Here is a 21,442-nt window from a genome sequence, read left to right on the forward strand (position 1 = left end):
AGGATTCTGAGCAGGGAGGGCCTTGTGCTGCCTTTGGGAGTGAGAGCAAGTGACTGCAGAAGTAAGTGGCATGCTGGATGGAGTCCACAGAGATGTCTTGGCTCCTGACAGCCATGACTGAGTCCTTTCCTTTCACTGAGCTTAAAAGCCTCTGTCCGGAATATGGTTCCGTTGGTGGTGCCATCTGTAACCTCGGGATTTTCCACCCGTCTGACTCCGAGAGTCAGACTTCTTATATATGAATCAATATTTAGGCTGATGGCTTTGGCTTGCTCCCTGACTAATTCGGAATTTAATTATCCATTTATTCTACTCTAAATAGACACGTGCCAATGTCCTCCGTTACAAGTGACCGCCTTCCTCATTGTTTAAGGGGTGAATCTCTGTGCCTCTGACTTTATCCCAGAATCCCAATCTCTCTAGCGGATGTCCCACCTTCTAATCCTGCCTCAGCTCATTGGCCAGTCAGCTTCTTATTGACGGCCGGTGCTTCCACTGAATGCAAAAGAGGTTATCCCTACATGGATCCTTTGGAAGAGGACTAGCCTAGCAAGCACAAGGCCTGGGTTCAGTCAGTGGCACTGCAAAACCAGGTTGGTGCTGAACACAGCACTTGTGAGGCAGAGGCAAGCAGATCTCTGTGAGTTGAAGGCCACCTGGAATTCATGGTGAGATCCAAGACAGAGCCACATAGTGAGATCCTGTCTCAGAAAAATATCAAACCAAACCAAACCCCAGGTATAATGACATGACCCTGTAATCCCAGGACTCAGGCGGACCAAGAACATCTTTTGAAAAACACGATGATAATTAAGGCCAATCTGGACTACATAAGACTCTTGTTTCAAAAGAAATAAAACAAAAACTCCTATAGCTACCACAAAGCCCACTCCATCATCTGACCTGTCCTTGTGGATAACTTTGGGATGCCTTTAGCTATTCTTCTTCAAAGTTCCATTCATCTACATACATAGAAAATAAGTTCTGAAAGTTTCTCCATGATGTGCAGTTTTTAATACCTGTCTTCCTTTTCTTTTTCTCCACCCCCCTTTTTTCTTTTCTTTAACGATTGTACTTGGTAGAGGCTCTGTTCAGAAGATGCAGAAACTAAAATTCTAGTTCCCAAACGTACTAAGAGTTCTTGTGACTCTTGGTGGTTTCCAACTTAACTGCACCATGGCCAGAAACTGATGTGAAGTATGCTGATCCTGCCTTTGTGTTCTGTAAGGCTGTACAGTGCTGAGGAGACAGAGACATGGGCTCACTGGACAGCTAGCCAGCCTGGCTTATTTGTGGAGTTCCAGGCCAGTGAGAAACCATTTATGTCTCAAAAGATTTAAGGCAGCTGATGCTTGAAGGATGACACCAGAGGTTGTCTGGTCTCCACACACTTGTGTGCATGCACGTGCACGCGCGCGCGCACACACACACACACACACACACACACACACACACAGCTATCTCATGGTATATATCGAACCATCTGCTTAACTCTTCAACGAAGTTTCCTGATTTCTCCTTTAAATGTCTTATTACTAAAAGTGAAGTATTGTTGCTATTTTAAATGGTATCTTTTTGAAATTTACATTTTCCCCGATTGTGCTGGTTTATTGGCTTATAGTTGGTTTGTTTTATTTATCACAGATTTCAAAACTTCGACTTCTCATTAATGTAACAGTTGGCTTGCCGGTGTATTTGGCTTTTCCTCCATGGGAAACCTTATTGCCTGTGAATAATTACAGTTATTTGCTTGATTGTGTTCTATTTATTTTAATTGTTTTGCTGCTCTGGCTTTGCCCTTCCGTAACTGTTTAATATAATGTTTGTACCTTCTGTAACTGTTTAATGTTTGTATTCAGGCTGGAGCCTGAATTTTAAGGGGCTGCTTCTAACACCTCACCAGAAAGCACAGTGTTCGGGATGCTCTTCACAGTTTGATTCTGTATCGCTGCCTGGAAAGATGAGTCTTACTTTTAATCTACTCAGCAGTATTTTGGAGGGAGCTACTTTTTCATGCATATGGGTGTTTTGCCTGCACATGTGTGTGTGTGTGTGTGTGTGTGTGTGTGTGTGTGTGTGTGTGTATCCTAGTGCCTGAGGAGGCCAGAGTTGTGGGTCAGATCACTGGAGTTACCTGGGATTAGGGGATCACCACATGGGTGATGCCAGGAATCCAACTCAAGTCCTACGGCAGAACAGACAGTGCCTTTAACCTCCAAGCCCTCTCTCCAGTCCCAGGAGAGAATATTTTTAATTATACTGAATCTTCCTACATATGAATAAAGTATGGTTCTCCATTTATCTGGGTCTTTAGTAATGCCTTCTTAATAATTTATGTTTTTTCCCCATTAAGGTCTTGCATAGCTTTTGTTTGGATCATTCTACATGTTATCACTGATAATATATGGTAAACTTTAAATGATTAGCACTGTGGATTTTTAAAAATTCTTATTTATATAAGAATTTAAAAAAATTCTTATTTATATAAGTACACTGTAGCTGTCTTCAGACACACCAGAAGAGGGCATCAGATCTCATTACAGATGGTTGTGAGCCACCATGTGTTTGCTGGGAATTGAACTCAGGACCTCTGGAAGAGCAGTGAGTGCTCTAACCACTTAGCCACCTCTCCAGCCCGCACTGCTTTCTTTTTGACTCACTATATATACATCTTAACTTCTGGTAACAGCTGTGTATTTGAGCAGGTGCTTCTGTGCTTCATGCTGCTTCTCTGTAAACTGCAGCTACGTGTTTGTTTGTTTGTTTGTTTTCAGATTAATCAACACTTTTTTTTTTTTTGAGGCATAGATGGTTTCTCACTAGCCAGGAACTCTCTAAATAGGCTGGCTGTCCAGTGAGCCCAGGCATGCCCCTGTCTCTGTCTCCTCAGCACTGGGATTACTAGTGTGCATCCCCAAAGAATGCAAAGGCAGGATCAGCATACTTCACATCACAGTCTCTGGCCAGATCCTAGAGCCACAGCCAGGGGAGGATGAGCAAAGGCAGGTATCAGATAACCCTTGGGCAGCATAGACCACATAGGGTTTATAGACACACCAATCTTAGATAAATATAAATATTTAAATGTTATACAAAGTGCATGAAACCATTATAACAGTTGGATTACGTTTCTATTTTTTCCCCCTTTGAGATCAGAGTGGTTTGATTGTTTGCACATATTCTCACAGACAAGGTCTCATGTATAAGGGCTGGCAAGATGTCTCCGTGGGCAAAGGTGCTTGCTGCCAAATCTGATGTTCACATAAAAGGAGAGAACCGCCTCCTGAAGGTTGTCCTTTGACCTTCACTTGCATGTGGCATGCCCACAAATCCCCTCCCAGCAAATATAATAAATAAAATAAATAAATACATTGTAAAGTTAAAACCAAAAGAACATACAGTGATAATCTTTTATAGCCTACAGTTTAAAACTACTCAGTTCTGACAGAAGAAATTGACAGTACACAGCCATGCCCTGAGCCGGGCATCTTTTAGGAGTGTGGTTCTCCCAAATCTGGCCACTTCCACTGATGTCAGTGAGAGTTTTGATGGCCATGGCCGCCGTGGAGTGGTATATTGAGGTTGGGGGACCTGGTACGTTTCTCAAGCTCAAGGTCCTAGGACTATATCGTAAACCACAAAGCCCTGCTGGCAGGTCCTGTGGGTATTCGTGATGGAGTTGTGGGCAAGGGCCGGAGGCTGCCGCATACGTTTCAGTTGTGAAGAGAGGAACTGGAGAAGGGGACGGGGGAGGGCAGAAACCTCTTCTTGTTCAAAAGGTCCCTTCAAAAGGGCCCCCTTTTGCCAAAACCTGCGTTTGTTCAGGACCCCTGTGTAGGACTAAGGAGAGTGGGCGGTGACCTCTCTCATATCAACTTTAGTCACTGGACTTTTCTCCCCGCCCCCGCCCCCGCCCCTTCTCCCGCCCCCATTCTGGTTCTCTCATGGTAACTTAGTCATACTAGGTCCTCAGCAGTAATTTCCCCTTGCCCTACTTTACATTCTGATTAAACCATGTGGGAATTTTTTGGACACAGTTTTGTCTGTAAAGTCACTCCCGTGAGTGTCTGGGTTTTCCTCTGTGTCTTTTGGCTTTCGGATCAGTCTTTGCCTCTGTCTACTGAGGACTTCTGCCTGTTGACTTAGCAGGGAGAACAGTCAGAAAAGGGAGGACCCGTGCCGGGACTCTCCAGCCTAAGTGTTTTGATTGTCTCTCACCACAGAGCGGCTCTATTGCAAGAACTCTGAAAGAAATGAGGAGAGCCCTCAGCAATGATGCTGGCTTCTCGCGGTTCCCGGAGCCCTGCTGAGTGCATGGATCCTGGACAAGAACCTGGCTGCCCTGACTCTGAACATGGCCCTGAGCTCTGTGTCTGCTGAGGTCATTCACCAGGTGGAGGAGGCTCTTGATGAGGATGAGAAGGAGATGATGCTCTTCTTGTGTAGAGATGTGACGGAGAACCAGGCTCCACCTAACGTCAGGGACCTTCTGGACAGCTTAAGTGAGAGAGGCCAGCTCTCTTTTGCAGCCTTGGCTGAACTGCTCTACAGAGTGAGGCGGTTTGACCTGCTCAAGAGGATTTTGAAGACAGACAAAGCAGCCGTGGAGGACTACCTGCGCAGAAACCCTCACCTTGTTTCTGATTATAGGTAACTCACCGGCTTTGACCCGAGCTGCCCAGGGGGAGGGGGAGAGGTAGTCTAGATGGGAGGACAGTGAGAAGACTTTATCACTTCCTCTTCTCTCTGATCAAACCACTTACGCCGCCACTTTATAGTGTGGAACTTCTGGGTTCTGTTGCTTTGTTTCTTTTGCTTTTTTTTTTTTTTTTTTTGGTAGCCTATTCTAGCCCAGGTGAGCTTGAACTGACTGTGTAGCCCAAACTGGGCCTCCAACTCATAGCAATCCTCTTGCCTCCGGTGGGATCATAGCTTGTTTGAATCAAAAACAAAATGATTGTTTAACAGGTAAGCAACCAAGTAAAAGATCATAATGGAAGTGGACAGGACAGATGGTGTATGCTTGCCAGAAGGACAGATTGACAAGAAAGGAAGAAAGAAGACAGCATAGAGTCATTCTCTGTTACTAGTCCCTGATGGTGTGAGAGCTGCAATGCTTTAGAAATTCCTGGTACTGAGAAAGGAAATACCAAATCTGAGTAATCTTCCTGCTGTCAAAGAACCGTGACTCTTTCCAAACCTCCCCCTGTTCTTGCCCTGGGCAGCCAAGGAAGTGCAGAGGGTGGGGGCTTGTTGTGTTTGCGGTTTCTTCCTGGCTCTAAGGAGCCCAACTTGAAAATTTCTTCAAGGAAACTACCTTTCAGCCCCCTTCTGGTGAAAGCTGGACCAACTACTGAAGTCCCTTAAGTACTAGAGCCTCCCAGTTGTTCCCCTGATGCAGACATCTGTGGAAGGACTGAGTTTTTTGAGCAAGAAAGAGACCTTGTTCCTTCCTCTAAGTTGCTTCCTTTTTCCAGGCTGTTAGTTAGTTTTGTAATATGTATTTAGAGATGGTGTCTGTCACCAAAACTACTATAAAGAGCCAAGGCAGCATGGGTTTTGGAAAGTGTGGAGAGTTATTGTTAGAAGGGCTGTGTTAACCCTCGGACACACCAGTTATAGCCCACACAGGCTGAGCTCATTACTAGCCTTACAACAGGAAGAATATACAACTCACGTAGTTTACACTGGGTGCCAAAGACTGGCAATCCCAGCTTCTCTGGAGACTGAAGATTGTGAGTTCAAGGCCAGTCCTGGCAACATAATAAAACTCTGAACAGGCAGAGTGGGGTGGGACACTGTTTGGAGCTGGAGTTCAGTGGTTGGCACTGGCTTAGGCTGAACCTCAGCGCCATGAAACAGATGATCATGAACTCCACAAGTTTATGAGTTCCCTTTGGATGGTGTACCAAATGGCTTTGTATGCAAGATGCCTGGGATTATTGTTATTTTTGATAATTTTTACATGTCCAGCCATGTGACCTCACACAGCTGGGGGACACTAGCTGGGTCTCAGAGACTAGGTTCAGGTGCAGTGAGTGGGAATGGGGTGTCAGGCCCTCTGGAAGGGGCTAGCAATTGGCGTGAAGTAATTGGCCCATTTATTCACCTGTTCAGCTGGCTTCCCATCAGCACAGGCCAGGCAGCTGGCTAAGGGCAAAAAAAGATGGAAGACTCTCACTTCCCTAAGAATGTTAAAGTCTACCTGGAACAATCAGCCTTCCTTACAGTACCACGAGGTATCCCAGGCGTCCCGATAAAGTGATGGCTGCTCCAGCCAGAACAGAAGTGACTGTATCAAGAGGGGCTTTTCAGTCTAAAGATTTGTGGTCATGAGCCCCATGGTGGGTGTCTTTTACTCTTAAATATGCAAATATGGGCCAAGATACTGGAGATGTTTCTTTGCTTTAGGATCCCGAGACTTCAGGTACGGTTCATATAAGTCAGAGCTTCTAAGACAGAGAGTATGGGACTACAAATCCTTTTCTTGTTACTTATATCTTTCATTTCACTATTACTTCTGGGAACCTAGGGGTTTTTTTTTAGGGGAGTCTCTGCTTTTCCTGGTAGTTTTCAGAGCTGTTAAAAAGAGAAGTGCTGTGTTCTGGTGCAAGCAAAGGCTGGCACAGAAGGTGTGGTGGTGCACACATGTAGTCCCAACCCCTAGAAGGCAGAGGCTGGTGTATTGGGGCAGGTTCAAGGCTCAACTCCCTATACAGTGACTGCTAAGCTTCATCGCAGAGCCTGTTTCTAAAAACCAAACCAACCAACCAACCAACCAACAAACCAACCAACCAACCAAATGAACAAACAAACAGATGGAGGAAGATGAGTTTTCTATTTGGATTTTCTTATAGTCTCTTGGGGGGATACCGAGGCTTCTGTTAATAGATTTGAAGCATAGTCCACGGGACAGGACTTAGTCTAAGAGTGTTACTTTAAGTGAGGTATGGGCTCTTGGATTCTTGTCCGGGTATACTAAAGACACTTTTGTGGTTTACAGGGTGCTGCTGATGGAGATTGGTGAGAATTTGAATCAATCTGATGTGTCCTCCTTAATTTTCCTCACGAGAGATTACACGGGCCGAGGGAAGGTAACCAAGGACAAGGTGAGGCATCTTCTCTTCATGCGTGTTCCAGAAAGCCACCAGAAGTAGGGCATGCTCCTGGTGGTATGAAGACAGGGGAGTGGCTAACCTGCGGCCATATTTTCAGGATTCAGACATCTGGGGTGGTTTTTCATAAGGCTGGTAGCAAGAGAATTGGTTTTTAATTAAGAATAGGTTAGACCTATCTCCTCTTGTGACTTTGGGTATTTTTATGCTTAGATTTGGTGCTGATTTCTGTAAAATTGACAGGCTGGCTTATATCAGTTTTCTGATTTGTCATCTCTCTTCTGGGTTGGACATCTTATCTGCTTGTGTGGAGTAGGGACCTGGAGCACTTGCTGGTCCACTCTCTTCATTCTTGCCCACCATTGTGTATTTTCCTGGATGGTTTGGTGTAAAGAGCCTGGGACATAGGTCCTTCTGACTCATCTCTCTGGGAAGTGGCTAGTGTAGGATTAGAACTGTTGGGATTGTTGGAAGAATGTTTTATTTGCTGGTGACCTCACCTGGTTTGCCCAAGCTATGGGTAAGCTAAGACAAATCTACATCTCTGGTAGTGACAGGTCTTCCCGGTAGCTACCTTACCTTTAAGAATTCCCTCAGGCTCCTTCATGGTTATACGAATGTGGGAGAGCAACATGTTCCCACATCAAACGTAGAATGAAGAAGAAAATGAAAACGGGAGTCTTGGGGGGGTGTTTCTAACTAACCCCCACCACTTAGATAGGATTAATTACCCTGAATGTCTTTGTAAAATAATGATAACAGTTAAGCAACCTAATGTTAATCATGTGAGTAGAATAGAATCCACACTTTTGAGATAATGGTTCTTTAACCATCCTGGTGGTTGAACCCCACTCCTTCACATAGCCTCCCTCTGGGTCAGGATGACCTGAATATCAGGCATTAATGAGAACAGTCTTAGAACTTCCAAATGACATTGTGAGGATTTCTGTTATCAATCTTTTCCTCAGATACATTTTCTTTTCAGTACCCACTCTGGGAATCCCTTGTAGCGTTTACTATAATGTCAGTCTGGATTTTTGTAAGAACATTATCTCATTAAGAGTTCATTCTTAGGCCTGAGTATTCCTGACTCCATGTTGATATGAAACAGCCCTTTTATCTATCTGTCCCAAACATGAGAACATGTTTATGACTAAAGGAGATAGCATAACAAACAGACAGATGCTCATGTAGTCCAGGCTGGTCTCACTGTGTGGCAGAGAATGACCTTGAAACTTCTGGTCTTCCTGAGCGCTGGTATTACAGATGCTCACCACATCTGGTTTATGTGTTGCTGGGGGGTCAGTCCCAAGGAATCGTGTGTGCTATACAAGCCCTCTGTACCAGAACTAGAGCTCCACCCGCATCTTTGAGTCAAATTCAGAAGGGTTCTTACTTCTGGGTAGAGCTGTCTAGATTGGGATAATGAGTCTAACACAAGGTTAATCTTGTCACCTTTTCCTGTTATGACCTTTTCCTGCTCTAGAGTTTGCACTGGGGTCTTGTCAACTCCACTTACATGTGTTTCTTGTTGGTGGCTTTCTTAGAGTTTCTTGGATCTGGTGGTTGAGCTGGAGAAACTGAATCTGATTGCTTCGGATCAATTGAATTTATTAGAAAAATGCCTGAAGAACATCCACAGGATAGACTTGAAGACAAAAATCCAGAAGTACACGCAGTCCAGTAAGTCGTTTTGACTTCTCAGGGGTCTTTTGTACTTTACTCTGTGCACGGTAGCAATGGTCCGTGAAGATTCATTTGTTGGATGCAAGGTTGAAACAGAGCCTGAGAGTTCCAGCTCCCTCTAGCCTATGTCAAGAAGTCATATTCCTTTGTAGCCTTCATATCCCAGTATCCCAACTCCGCTGGCAAATCTGCTGAAAATTGTCACCAAGCAGTTCTTAACACTCTGGTCTTTAAAGATGTCTGATGCTCTCAGCTTTTAAAGGGCAGAAGGGCTGTGAGCATTCAGGACTTTGTAGGTCCATGTTGGATCTGATGAGCACCATCTACCTCTGGGTGGAGTCACTGGGTCTGGTTGCTGACCTACGTGTGTGCTGTGTTTCATTAAACCACATGGAAAAGGTCACTTTCTTTAATAAAGTGGGTCAGCCTTCTCCCTTACACCACCTTACCTTGTAACCTCAGCCTTAGCTTGGCTTCTCTTAGCAGGTCATTGTTTCTCTATAGGGTTATGGTGCTATCTGCATGGCAACCCGTCCTCTGATAAAGAATCAGAAATAGGAATGGTACTTAGTTTTCTCCATGTGTATGTATGTATATATATATATATATATATATATATATATATATAGAGAGAGAGAGAGAGAGAGAGAGAGAGAGAGAGAGAACACATGTGCACTTACTCATGAGCCCCATATGTGAGTTGTTTCTTTCCTTACACCATGTGGGTCCTGGGGATTGAACTTAGGTTGCCAGACTTGGTGGAGTCACACACCAGCCCTTTTAGTCATCCTGATTGCAGAAGTTTTGAATTGAAGCAGGTGCGGATTTAAGGTGTTTTGAAAGGTGATGGTTGACTGGGACTTGATTTATGAACCATAGCCCCTTTCTCTCTTCCTAGGCCAAGAAGCAAGACCAAGTATGAATACTCTCCAGGCTTCTCTCCCAAAATTGAGTATCAAGGAACATTTATATAACTCAAGGGTGAGTCTGGAGCCTGGGTATGGAATACCAGCATGAACCAGTTCCAGAGATATAATAAAAATATTCATCTCATTTCATGTTTTAAAAGCTAAACAGATTCTGATAGACATGTGTTTGATTAAGAATGTGTGAAACTTTTTATGATTATAAACCTTAGTAGTATTCAAGGATATATTTGGAGAATTTTATGAAATATATAACAAGAAAATAGGTATGTACCCATTACCTAGGCATGACTACTGTTGAATGTTTCTTTTAGCCTCTGCCTTATGTGCACTAGCAAATGTGTCTATTTATACAACTAAATAAGCTTTTCATTCTTTGTTTCTTTGAAGGGCCAACTTTTAAAATTAAAACAGGTAGGATGTACCTATAGAAAGAAAACGTTAAATGTCCTCAGAGAGACTTTAAAGTTGTTTCCTTCCACCTCCTGGTACTCATGTCCTTCCCGTTAGGGAGACTATTCTTGACCCGTTTCTTCTATAACCATGACAGAGAATCTACCCACTTACAGAGTCTGCTTTTGTACAAGTGGTAACATCTTGAGTCTGCTCTTCTGAACAGAGAATTCTGAGACATTGTTCCATATGGTTAATATGAGATTGTTTCTATTTAATCATTATTTGTATTATTTTGAATGACACCCTCAGCCCTTTATTTTCTTTTGAGACCAGAACTTAACAGTAGCCCAGCCTGGCTTCAAGTCCATTGTGTAACCGAGGCTGGCCTCCTTCAGTGAGCCTCCTCTTGCTTCAGCCTCCTCCTAAGTGCTGACATTATAGGCATGGCTTCCATTTGCTGCATGTACTAAAGTGTATTTAGTTCTCTCTTGCTGATGTATAGATTGCCTCCTCCTCTTTGTTACTAGAAAAAAATGATGTACAATAAACTTCCTGATTCTTGTCTCTTTGTGCCTTTGCTTTTAGAAATGATATTTAGAAAATATTCCGCTTACTTATTTTAATTTGTGTGTACGCATGTGTGCCTGCATGAATGGACGTGTTCAGGAGCCCATTGAGGTCAGAAGTAGATATCAGATCTTCTAGGACTGGAATTATAGGCAGTTGTAATTCACAATGTGGGTGCTGGGAATTGAACCCAGGTCATCTGAAGGAGCAGGCAGCACTACTAACCCCTGAGCCATCTTTCTGAGTGTCATTTTAAGTTGGCAAACTTTATTTTTTTTAACTTAGTGACATACAGAAGATTTCTTTTTCTAGTTAATGATCATAAATGTCACATGATTGTTTATAGTTATGTTCTGAGGAGGACAAATTCTCTTGTGCTTGCTCCCTGGTTAATCTTTCCTTGTGAGAACAACAGTGGTATAATATTAATGTAGTTATGTGGACTTTGAGGTGGGCTGAGACTAGACTTGTTGAATTATAAACACTTCTGTAAATGTGTATCATGAAGACCTTCTCCTGATTTATGAGCAGCTTCTCAGACAACACTAGTGACGGGGAGCAGTAGCCTTGCAAAGCTAAATAGTGAAGGAGTATACTGCCCCGCTCACTCACTGACATAAGGACACGTATGTCTAAGGCTGTCAGTCCACATCAGCCTGCAAGCCAGCCCAGCCCTAGTCTCTGATACCTTTAGGTACGGTCGGTCCTTTAGGATTTTCTGAGCTCTTTCTCCCACCACCTGGGAGTTTATTATAACATACGCTGTCATTCTTAGTTAAAATCCTTCATATCTTCACCCCTGTGCTCCCATTCTGCAAGCACAGCATCTTCCCTGTGTAGCCTGCTCGGAATCCAGCACGCTTTTGCTTCCTTTCTCTTTACACATGCTGAATCGAACATGTGACCTGATCTCTCACTTAGTAAGCAGGCTCTAGAACATAGGAATCTGGCAACTTTTTCACAAGATTTAGGAACTGCAGATATAACTGGGTTACGTTTTGACTCATCTAAAGGCTACGTGAGTGCTTGAAAAATTACTGTGGCATTTCCTGATACAAGAATCTGAAAAACCAAAAGGAGTTATATGACTGCACTATAGTGTTTTTAAAGTCTAGCTTTGATCTGATCCCCTTTCAATTGCATATAAAAGTCAATGTGCATCTGTTTGTGGTGGGGTGGCAATGGTCAGGTTCTGATTAAGCCATGGATTATTCCAGGGATGGAGGAACCATAGCTTGCACGCCTTTCTTCAGTTTACACAGACGTACTCTCAGACAGAGCGTCATGGAGAATGTACTTCTTTGGTTAGGCAAGCTGCTATTGATCAGATGGTGGCAGGAAGTGATGTCATCTCACAGAAGTTGCACCCTCTGAGAGGAGGGAAGGGAGGCTCAGTCTTTTAGGGGTGGTTCAGTTCTTGATGTCGTGAATCAGACACACAGATCACTGATTTTGTAGCTTGGAAATTATTCTTTTTCAAAAGCCATAATTGGGCATTATTGATTTAGTTTATGGTGTTGCCGGCCGGACCCAGGGCTTTGGGTAAAGACACTTATTATGTGCTACTTACCCTGTGCTGGGTGTCTGAGTCTTTAACCACTACCAACACCCTTTTTAGCTGAAGTGGGTGAGATGGCTTAACACTTAAGACCACAGGCTTGATTCTCAGCACCCATATGTATGATAGCTCACAACTGTCTATAACTCCAGTTCCAAAGGATCTAATGCCTCTTCTGGTCTCCATGGAAACCGAGTACACAGAGAGGCACATACATGCATACAAAATATTCATGTATATTAAAAAACAAAACTAATATATATATATATATATATATATATATATATATATTCTGTTCTTGCAGAGAAAGAGGTAAAGGACTACAAAGGCTGGCAGAGTTGGGATTCAGAGACAGAGGTAGTCATGTAAAACTCAGACCTGCGGTCAAGCTGTGCTTTGCCCCATGTTAAAGGAATAGACTAATTGGTAGTCTCAGGTCACAGGACATTCTAAGTTGGGACCTTATAACACACATGCTGCACTGTAAGAGCTGGCTTAGAGCTTTTTCGAAGCAATAACCTCTGCATCCCATCTTCCTAATGTCTCACTTCTTATGGGCTGATTCTTATTGTTCTCTGACAATATAGTGTGGGATTTATGGAGTTAATGGTCCCTGCAGTTCATTTTTAGGTAACCATGAAGGTGATATTTTTATTTTTTCCCCCTCTGTGTAAAAATACCATGCTATTTAAAGAGGTGTGACATAGTGAGACTCGTAAGAAACTAACACAGTGTGACCTTCTTTTTTATATTTGAAGCTCCAGAATGGTCGAAGTAAAGAGCCAAGATTTGTGGAACACCGTGGCATTCAAAGTAAGCCATCTATTCTTTTATCTATCTTTTATAGATGGTTAATGATTTAGGCACAAGGAGCTGAGGTGTGTAGTTCAGTGAGAGAACATTTGCCTCGCATGAATGAGGCCTCAGGTTTTATTATCCTCAGCACTGGAAAAAAGTTACACAGTGTGGTGTGTGTTGTGTGCTGTGTGGTGTGTGTTGTGTGGTGTGTGCTGTGTGTTGTGTGGTGTGTATTGTGTGCTGTGTGTTGTGTGGTGTGTGCTGTGTGTTGTATGGTGTGTGCTGTGTGTTGTATGGTGTGTGCTGTGTGTTGTATGGTGTGTGCTGTATGTTGTGTGTTGTGTGTTGTATGGTGTGTGCTGTGTGTTGTATGATGTGTGCTGTGTGTTGTGTGCTGTGTGGTGGTCCATACTTATTGGCCCAGCTGCTAGAGAGTTGAAGTAGAAGCTTCTCTTGTGCCCAGGAGTTCAAGAACAGCCTCCTTAGCAACATAGTGAGACCTCATCCTCTAAAATGAAGAGAAAAAGAACGAAAAGAACAGAAAGGAAAAGTTTCATTTTAGAGGTGACTACTTCTTTTATTCACATATTTTAATTAAGCTCTCAAAGAGCAGTAGGCATGCTCCTGAAATACCCTTCTCTTCGGTACTTTCAGTTACCCTCTGACTTAGCTCATCTACATCTAATGACACCGACTCCATCAGGTGTGCCACCTGCCCTGGCTGTGTCTGTGAACAATGTGGTTTTGTGCTTCTTACATGGAGCTATAACCAGACCGTGTTAAATATTAATCCAACCATAATAATAGGCACATGAAACCAATTATCTCAGAGCAGGAAGAAGAAAGGCTAATCTAGAAACTCCAGAGAGGACAGTTTCTCTTTTCCAGTAAAAAAAGAAAAGAAATGCAATTAAAAGTTTGTTCATGTCAACCTACATGACCCCTTCTTAAAATGTTATAGCATGTTAGCCATGGCATTCCCTAAAGTCTTAATTCATCTGTTAGTTGTGTGTTTATTTTTGTATTTATATGTGGGGGAGGAGATAGAACCTTGCTGTGTAACCCCTGCTAGGTCAGTATTTATGATGTAGCTCGGGTTAACCCCAAACTCACAACCATCTTTCTGCTTCAGTCTTCTGAGGGCTCGGACTACCATACCTGGCTTAGAGCATCATTTTTAAAAGAGATTTATTTATTCTATGTATATGAGTGCACCATCGCTGTCTTCAGACACACCAGAAGATCCCATTACAGATGGTTGTGAGCCACCATGAATTAAACTCAGGACCTCTGGAAAAGCAGCCAGTGTTCCCAATCTCTGAGCCATCTCTCCAGCCCAGAACATCATTTTTAAAAAGCATCTCTTTGCTGTACTGAGGCCTTTCTAAATTGAAAGTGAAGACTCAGCCTCACACTGGTGAGGTAGCTTGTGTTGCAAGCCAGCAAGGGCTCTGTGCTTCGACGGAGGGGCGTGATGCTACCCAAGAGCCTTTGCATCTGTTGTGTGCACAGTAGAGGGGCACGAACAGAGGGGCATCGCGAACCCGTGGAGTGGGGCGGCGCCCCGATGGAAACCTTGTGGGCGCAGCATGTGTAGCCTGTAGGCTGCATGTGCTCCTGGAAACTGAGAACCATTTTACCCTGACTAACCAGATGGTGCCGCTCACGCCTGCCGCTCCTTACCCACCGCTCTTCTCTCCAGAGAAAACTGTTGAGAACGGGATTCGTTTCTGAAGCGGCAGCCTGTTTCTTAAAACACTGATGTGGCGGAAGAGGTAGCAGCACTCTGAACACTGTTTAAAGTGGGAAAACGACCCAGCAGGCTTGCTTAGGGATGTGTTCTTTCCACTGCGATTCTACCAGGTGGTCCAGATGAGGACTTGAGGCTCCCGACACCCCGACACCCCGGTGACTCTGTAAGGAGAGCCACCTATCTGCTTTGACCGGGACTTGACTCACTAATAAAAAGAAAAGCATTCGGTCAAGTTTGCCTTAAACTAAGAGGCTTAAGATAATCAAGCCAAACACTCAGGTCAGTTTGGACTTGCGAATGGCCCCCACTGAAAGATCATGATGGTGGTGGGACCCCGTTACTAACTCCTTCTAAACCTTAAGCTGAGATGCTATGCCACACTCCTATTTTCTAAGGAAGACTGATTTGAGTACATGACTGCAGACCGTGCAGTGAGAGTACTGTCTGCCTCACATCTCATGGGCTTCCTTTTCTGTTACAATAAACATTTATAACAGAAGAAAATCAAGCAAAACTTATATACCAAAGATAACCACAGTAAATATTTATTTATTTTCCTATTGCTAATTTTTATTGTAAAGGGTCTTCTTACATAGGTAGGTCATTAACAACCATCATCTTCTAAAGGGCTAGGACTGCAAGTGTAGGCCAACACACCCAGCTAGTGTTTGAATTCTATGCGTTTATTTTCATTCTGCTGTTGGTGATTCAATCTAGAACCTCATGCATGCTGGTCAAGTGCTCACCCATTAACCCCGAAGTGGTTGATTTAAACTTCTTTATCTTTAACAGGAAGTTTACATACACACCTGTCCCTTAGTGTCTGTTGGTGGCTTATTCCAGGATGCCCTGTGGGTACCACATTTGCAGATGCTCAAGTCCCTTATACAGCAGGGTGTAGCATTTGCATATAACCTGCCCACATGCATTCCTACACTTAGGCCAGCTCCTGAAGACTTGCATTACTTTGTACAATGGAAATGCTATAGCTTTTATACATTTATACATTATTCTTTAGGGGACAATGACAAGAAAATGTCTATACATGTTATTCTGTATTAAGTCGATGTTATTTAATCATCCATTTTAATATACGTATGTTGCATGGATGTGTCAAATACATAACAATTACTTTTGAACATTGTAAAGTATGTAATTATGTGTGTCATTATTGACATGGTCAATTTTATGCTTGTGACGTTTAGGGTTTTTCTAGCCTGGGCCGGTGTAAGCAGTTAATCAATAGATGTCTTTGAAACACTTTTTTCTAAACTTATGGTTTATTATTCTTTAAAACTTCTAAAAAGTGCTGGGTGGTGGTGGCACAAGCCTTTAATCCCAGCACTTGAGAGGCAGGTGGATCTCTGAGTTGGATGCCAGCCTGCTTTACAGAGTGAGTTCCAGAACAGCCAGGGCTACACAGAGAAACCCTTTCTTGGAAAAATAAAAAATAAAACAAATAACACAAAACCCCAAACAACCTCCAAAAACCCAAAGCAAAACCCAAACCAACCAACCAACCAACCAACCAACCAACCAACCAACCAACCAACAAACCAACCAACCAATCAACCAAATAAGCTTCTAAATGCACAATTTATCTAGCATACTGCTAGTTGCCCCTTAGAAAGCTCATCTCAGGGGCCAGGGAGATGACTCAGTTGGTGAAATGCTTTCTACATAGGCATGAGAGCCTGACTTCAATCTCTGGCACCCACATAAAAAGCCAGATATGGTGGTGCATGCCTATAATCCCAGCACCAGGGAGACAGAAACAGGAAGATCCTTGGCCTCGCTGGCCAGCAAGCCTATATGAACTTAGCTTTGTGTTCAGTAAGAGATTCTGTAAAAAAAGAAAAACAATTAAGAAAGACACTTGACATTAACCTCTAGCCTCCACAGTGAAAGCAGGGTTGCTTTGCATCTGCATACAAGCATGCATATGCACAAATGCACACATATACACAAGCATATACACAAATGCACAGATGCACAGAGAGGGAGATAGGGAGGGACAGGGGCAGGGACAGGGAGAGACTAGCTCAAAGCTGAGTGTAGCTCAAAGCACAGGACTGTAACCCTAGCATTCATTAGCCAAAGCAGGAAAACAAGTTTGTGGCCAGCCTGGGTTACATATCAAGAGCCCACCTCTGAAACAAAACCAAACTCAAAACAAAACAATGACAAAACAAACAAAACAAAAACAAACAACTCAATTCTCCACTCCCCCCAGCTAGAATCTTTCAGATGCTGGTAAGGCCCCCCCCTTCCCCCTCTATCTTTAGACACCGTGTCTCACTTGGCAGCAGTCTTGGCCCAGAGACTGAATGAGCTAATGAGATGACAGCTCTTCAGCGCCGAGGTGTGAGCCAGCCCTTTCGTGGCTTCAGAGCCTAGTGCTCCCCCCACTGGTGCAGGCTGTGAGTCATTGTTGTGGAGCGGAGTTTGCTGTGGGTTCCAGCACTTTCCAGGCTTGCTGAGCTCTGTCTTGCTGCTGACATTTTATCTTGCCATCTCCCTGCATCATTGAACTATGAAAACATTGGCCATCTGTTCTGCACAGAGCACACATACATAAGCGTCCCTTTCCTGCACACTCCAACGCTCTTCCCTTTAGATATTGTCCAAAGATTTGGCCCATGTAGGAAAGCCATAGTGAAGTGACATTTTTGAATTCTTCTTATCGGGTTAAAAGCTCACCAGTCACCTGGTGGTCACCTGGACGAGGCCTACGCCTTTCACTTTTGTGCCATGGTTTTCCTTCTACGTGGTTCTGGAATAACAGGGCTCTTGAGTTTTCCTTTGGGTTAGGCTCTTCCATGTGAGGTTGAAACTTTGGGCTGAGTCTTGCTGGAGAAAGAATAGGTAGCTAAAGAAACGGGCAAACAAGACAATCATGATTGAAAAAACTCAGCCAGCCTGGTTGTCGGCTCAGTTCTACTTTGTAAACGATTCTTTTATACCCTAGGAAAACCGGTGAAGACATCTATCCAGGAATCAGGAGCTCTTCTGCCTCTGGTAAAGAATAAATTCTCTGATTTGGTATTGCATGCAAGGGTATATACTAGACCGCTGACGTCTTAACAGACAAAACTGTTCTTTAAAATTCTTTGTGACAACTGGGTGATTGTGTATAATTCCGAGAACCCAGTGAATAGGAACCTTGAATATAGCAAAGAAAGATTATGTTCAAGTGGAAGGCTTGAATGAGTTTTGGAACGCAGGGAAATTCTAAGCGGCGGCTCTCGGCATAACTGCCGAGCGCACAAGTGGGCAGTGCCACTGTGCTGAACGGTGTCAAGCCCTGACTTTGTCTGGGCTGACAACCTCTTCAGAACAGGCAGTGGGAAGCCTCCATTTGTACTGGCTTAAAAAGTTGATTCTTGGTGCTACTTTAGGCTTCTACAATGACATGTGACCCATCTTCCTTCCCTCTTTCAAATTTTCTTTATTCTGCAAAGCTAAAAAAAAATTATGATTCTTATTCAAATGAAGTGAGAACTGAAATATCTGTTTGTCTTATGCTCATTCCTATGAGGGGGGAAAGTTGACATTACTGAGAAATGTCAGCTGCAATGACTTTAGGCTGGGTCTCTTGAGTGATTCACCTGCCAAAGGGATGCTTGAGACGATCCAAAAGAAGAGATGGACGAGTGAGACCTTGAGTCTCAGGGAAGTATCCAGCATCTCTAATCCCTGCCTTTCTTTCTAGCACATACATGAAGAGAGTTACAGGATGCAGAGCAGGCCCCTGGGAATCTGCTTGATCATCGATTGCATTGGCAACGACACAGGTTGGTGTAGAAGCTGGGTTCACGCATTCCCCGCAGCATGGTTATGACCAAGCAAGTTGGGTTTGTCAGCACGGCCGACACTAACTGCAGTAACAGAGTGTACTCTGTTATGATGTTTGCTTCTCAGCCATGTCATAGTCTAGTGTGGTTCAGGCTAGGGGAACATTTTAGCCCATAGGGTCAGCCAGTGGTCCTGGCATCTGTTGAGGCTCTAGAATCTTCTGTAGGGCCCTCTGTATGTGATTGACAGATGAGGGAGTAGAGACTATGTATCGGATCTCATCACAGATTTTGGAGAAAGACCTGAGAAAGATCTGCCTCATCTCTACCCTTTTTCTATTGGTCAGTACTTAAGTGGCTTAACTACAACAGGCATAGATGAATCAGTCGAGCTTGTGTGTTAGGAGGAACATGAGATGAACTTGGGGGGCCATAACACAAGTTCTGAGTTGTGGAAGTTGGTGTGTCTTTACCTGTCTTACCTGTGCATCCTGGGTAATGTGGCTAGGGGTGGTCCTGGTCTGCAAGGGACATTTATAATGAAAGGCACTCTGGTTTCTAACATTGTCAGATGTTTCTCTTCACCTGGATCTCCTATGCAAGCCTTCCTTGGGGGCTATTAAAAACACGTTGTCTGTGTTAACATGGGGGTGTGGATTGTGTTTGAGCCACATGTTACTCAGGTCTTCTCTGCTTGATCATGGTTTGGACCTGATTGTTTTGCTCAGTTGTTGGATGTCTGGTACAGACTGAATCACTGGTTAGGCATCAAAAGAGAAAGACAAGAGCCGAGGTGACTTTCCTGTCATGTCTCTCAGCATTCCTTAGCATGAGTCAGAGGGATGACTCACTTGAAATATTACCACAGGGAGGTCTGTGAGAAGAGAGTCTAAGAGAAGGTCAAACTAGCAGACATGAAACTGGATTTCCCAGGATTTCAGCTCCAATCCTACTTTCTCATGTCTTATTTTGGGAAGTGTGAGCAGTGTTGCCTCTTGCTATCAGAGAGGCATCCTTTCCATTTGTGAGGGTTTGAATGAAACACAATCCCTGTAGGCTCATATGTTTATGTTCAGTCCTCTGTTGACAAATCCTTTGAGAAGCATTAGGAGGTGTGACCTTGTTGGAGGAGGTGTGTCATGGAGGGTGGCTTTGGGGTTTCAAAAGCTCACACCAGGCTCAGTCTGTTGCCTATGGATGAGGATGCAAAGCTACTGCTCTGGTGCCATGCCTGCCTGCTCCCTGCCATGGTGATAATGGACAAAGCCTCTCTGAAACTTTAAACACGCCTCCAATTAAATTCCTTTATAAGAGTTGCTTTGGTCATGGCATCTCGTTAGAGCAATAGTAACCCTAACTCTTAAGACACCATTTTACTATTAGCACTCATAGAAGAACGAGGAAATAGCTTCTCAACAAATCACTGACTATTCTAAAGGACACTGTGGGATTGTCTTCTTACTCTTGACTGTGGTTGGTCTTGTTTTCTTCGTCGTCAGGAAATGTCTGAAATACAGAGTTTTCTGTGTTGTATGTTTATATTATGGGACTCAAAAAGATCAAGTCACAGCCTGCTGTGACCAGAAGAACTCAGCTACTCATGGCTAACCCCCAGGGCCTGTGCTGAATTCTGTTTCTCTATTTCTATGTGTGTGTAGCTGCATTTCTTCCATTGTAGGAGAGCATCAGAGTTGGGCTCTGACAATGGTTGCCCAGGTTTTAATCATGGCTCCGCTGTATCTTAGCTTGTGATGGGGGGCTCAGTGTCTCTGCTCTAACATAGGATCATAACAGAACTTCTCTCACGTGATGGTTGGGAGAGTGGGTGAGATTATATTCATAGAGGATGTAGGACAGTGTCTGGAATGAAGTACCAGCTAATGTCAGTTTCCTTATTTTGTTTGTTTGACTTTAGTGGAAAACTACTAAGTCATAACACAGCACGGATTTGCACTAGGTTATTGAGTCTGCTCTTAAATGAGTAAGGGGACCAGAGGGCCTGAGGTCTACCCTGGGTTCCAGGGTGAGTGGGGTACAGCCCCACATTAGTGGCACCGTAGAATGAAGGCGGTTACTTTCGAGGGAATGAATTTCAAGTGGAAAATCTCGAAAAGTAAGGTGAAAACACCTGCTGTTGACCTCTGGCTTCGACACATGTGTACACTTCCACATATATGATCCTTCCCCAGACACACATGCACAGAATGGAGCTCATGTCCACATATATGATCCTTCCCCAGACACACATGCACAGAATGGAGCTCATGTCCACATATATGATCCTTCCCCAGACACACATGCACAGAATGGAGCTCATGTCCACATATATGATCCTTCCCCAGACACACATGCACAGAATGGAGCTCCGGGCAGCAAATCCTCAGTGTATTCCATCCAAGGTCAACACCTTGAAGATGGAGTGTGTGACTGGAGTGGGCCTGGCCCACCGGTAAAGGGTACTTCAGTGCTTCTCTCCCCGAGAATCAGGGGTCTCTTGACTCATATGCTCTTGGCTTTTGAGAATAAAACAAACAACTGGGTTAGAGGTCGCTTATGAATCCTCACAGTTCGGGTGGCTAATCAGCAGGTAAGAAACAAGATGGCATAGGTTTGTTCAAATTGTGTTGCGCTTTGCTTTTGGCCCCTGAGAGGTCTCAGATCCCTCTGTGAGGCTCAGAACAACAGGAAGACATTGATCATCCAGAGTGGAAGGACAGTCTCCTCTCACGTCGTTCTTCCAGCTTCATGTCTCCGAGGACTCTAGGGCGGGGATTGTCCTTTGCTGCAAAGCCTCCTCTGCGCTTCCTTCCCGTGTTACTAGTACTAGGGTCCTTCACCCAGCTCTAGTT

General features: G+C 43.9%; 1 protein-coding gene across 5 annotated transcripts in view; it reads left to right on the forward strand.

The window, feature by feature from the left end:
- CFLAR (CASP8 and FADD like apoptosis regulator) overlaps window positions 1-21,442 on the forward strand; it is a gene marked incomplete at its 3' end in the record, with an annotated part of 50,968 nt that overhangs the window by 15,975 nt on the left and 13,551 nt on the right. For 3 of the 5 annotated variants that reach the window (XM_080933176.1, XM_080933174.1, XM_080933175.1), the window contains 7 exons: window positions 4,224-4,650; window positions 7,004-7,109; window positions 8,663-8,798; window positions 9,700-9,782; window positions 13,007-13,061; window positions 17,768-17,817; window positions 18,512-18,593. In XM_080933176.1, the coding sequence (XP_080789302.1) occupies window positions 4,355-4,650; window positions 7,004-7,109; window positions 8,663-8,798; window positions 9,700-9,782; window positions 13,007-13,061; window positions 17,768-17,817; window positions 18,512-18,593 (808 nt within the window). In that variant the 5' untranslated portion in view covers window positions 4,224-4,354. Of the gene's footprint in view, window positions 1-4,223; window positions 4,651-7,003; window positions 7,110-8,662; window positions 8,799-9,699; window positions 9,819-13,006; window positions 13,062-14,371; window positions 15,079-17,767; window positions 17,818-18,511; window positions 18,594-21,442 lie in introns of those variants that run through there. The other 2 variants (XM_080933178.1, XM_080933177.1) reach the window with 2 other exon arrangements.

This window comes from Micromys minutus, assembly GCF_963924665.1.
Source record: "Micromys minutus genome assembly, chromosome: 19".
In the NCBI taxonomy this organism is placed as follows: domain Eukaryota; kingdom Metazoa; phylum Chordata; class Mammalia; order Rodentia; family Muridae; genus Micromys; species Micromys minutus.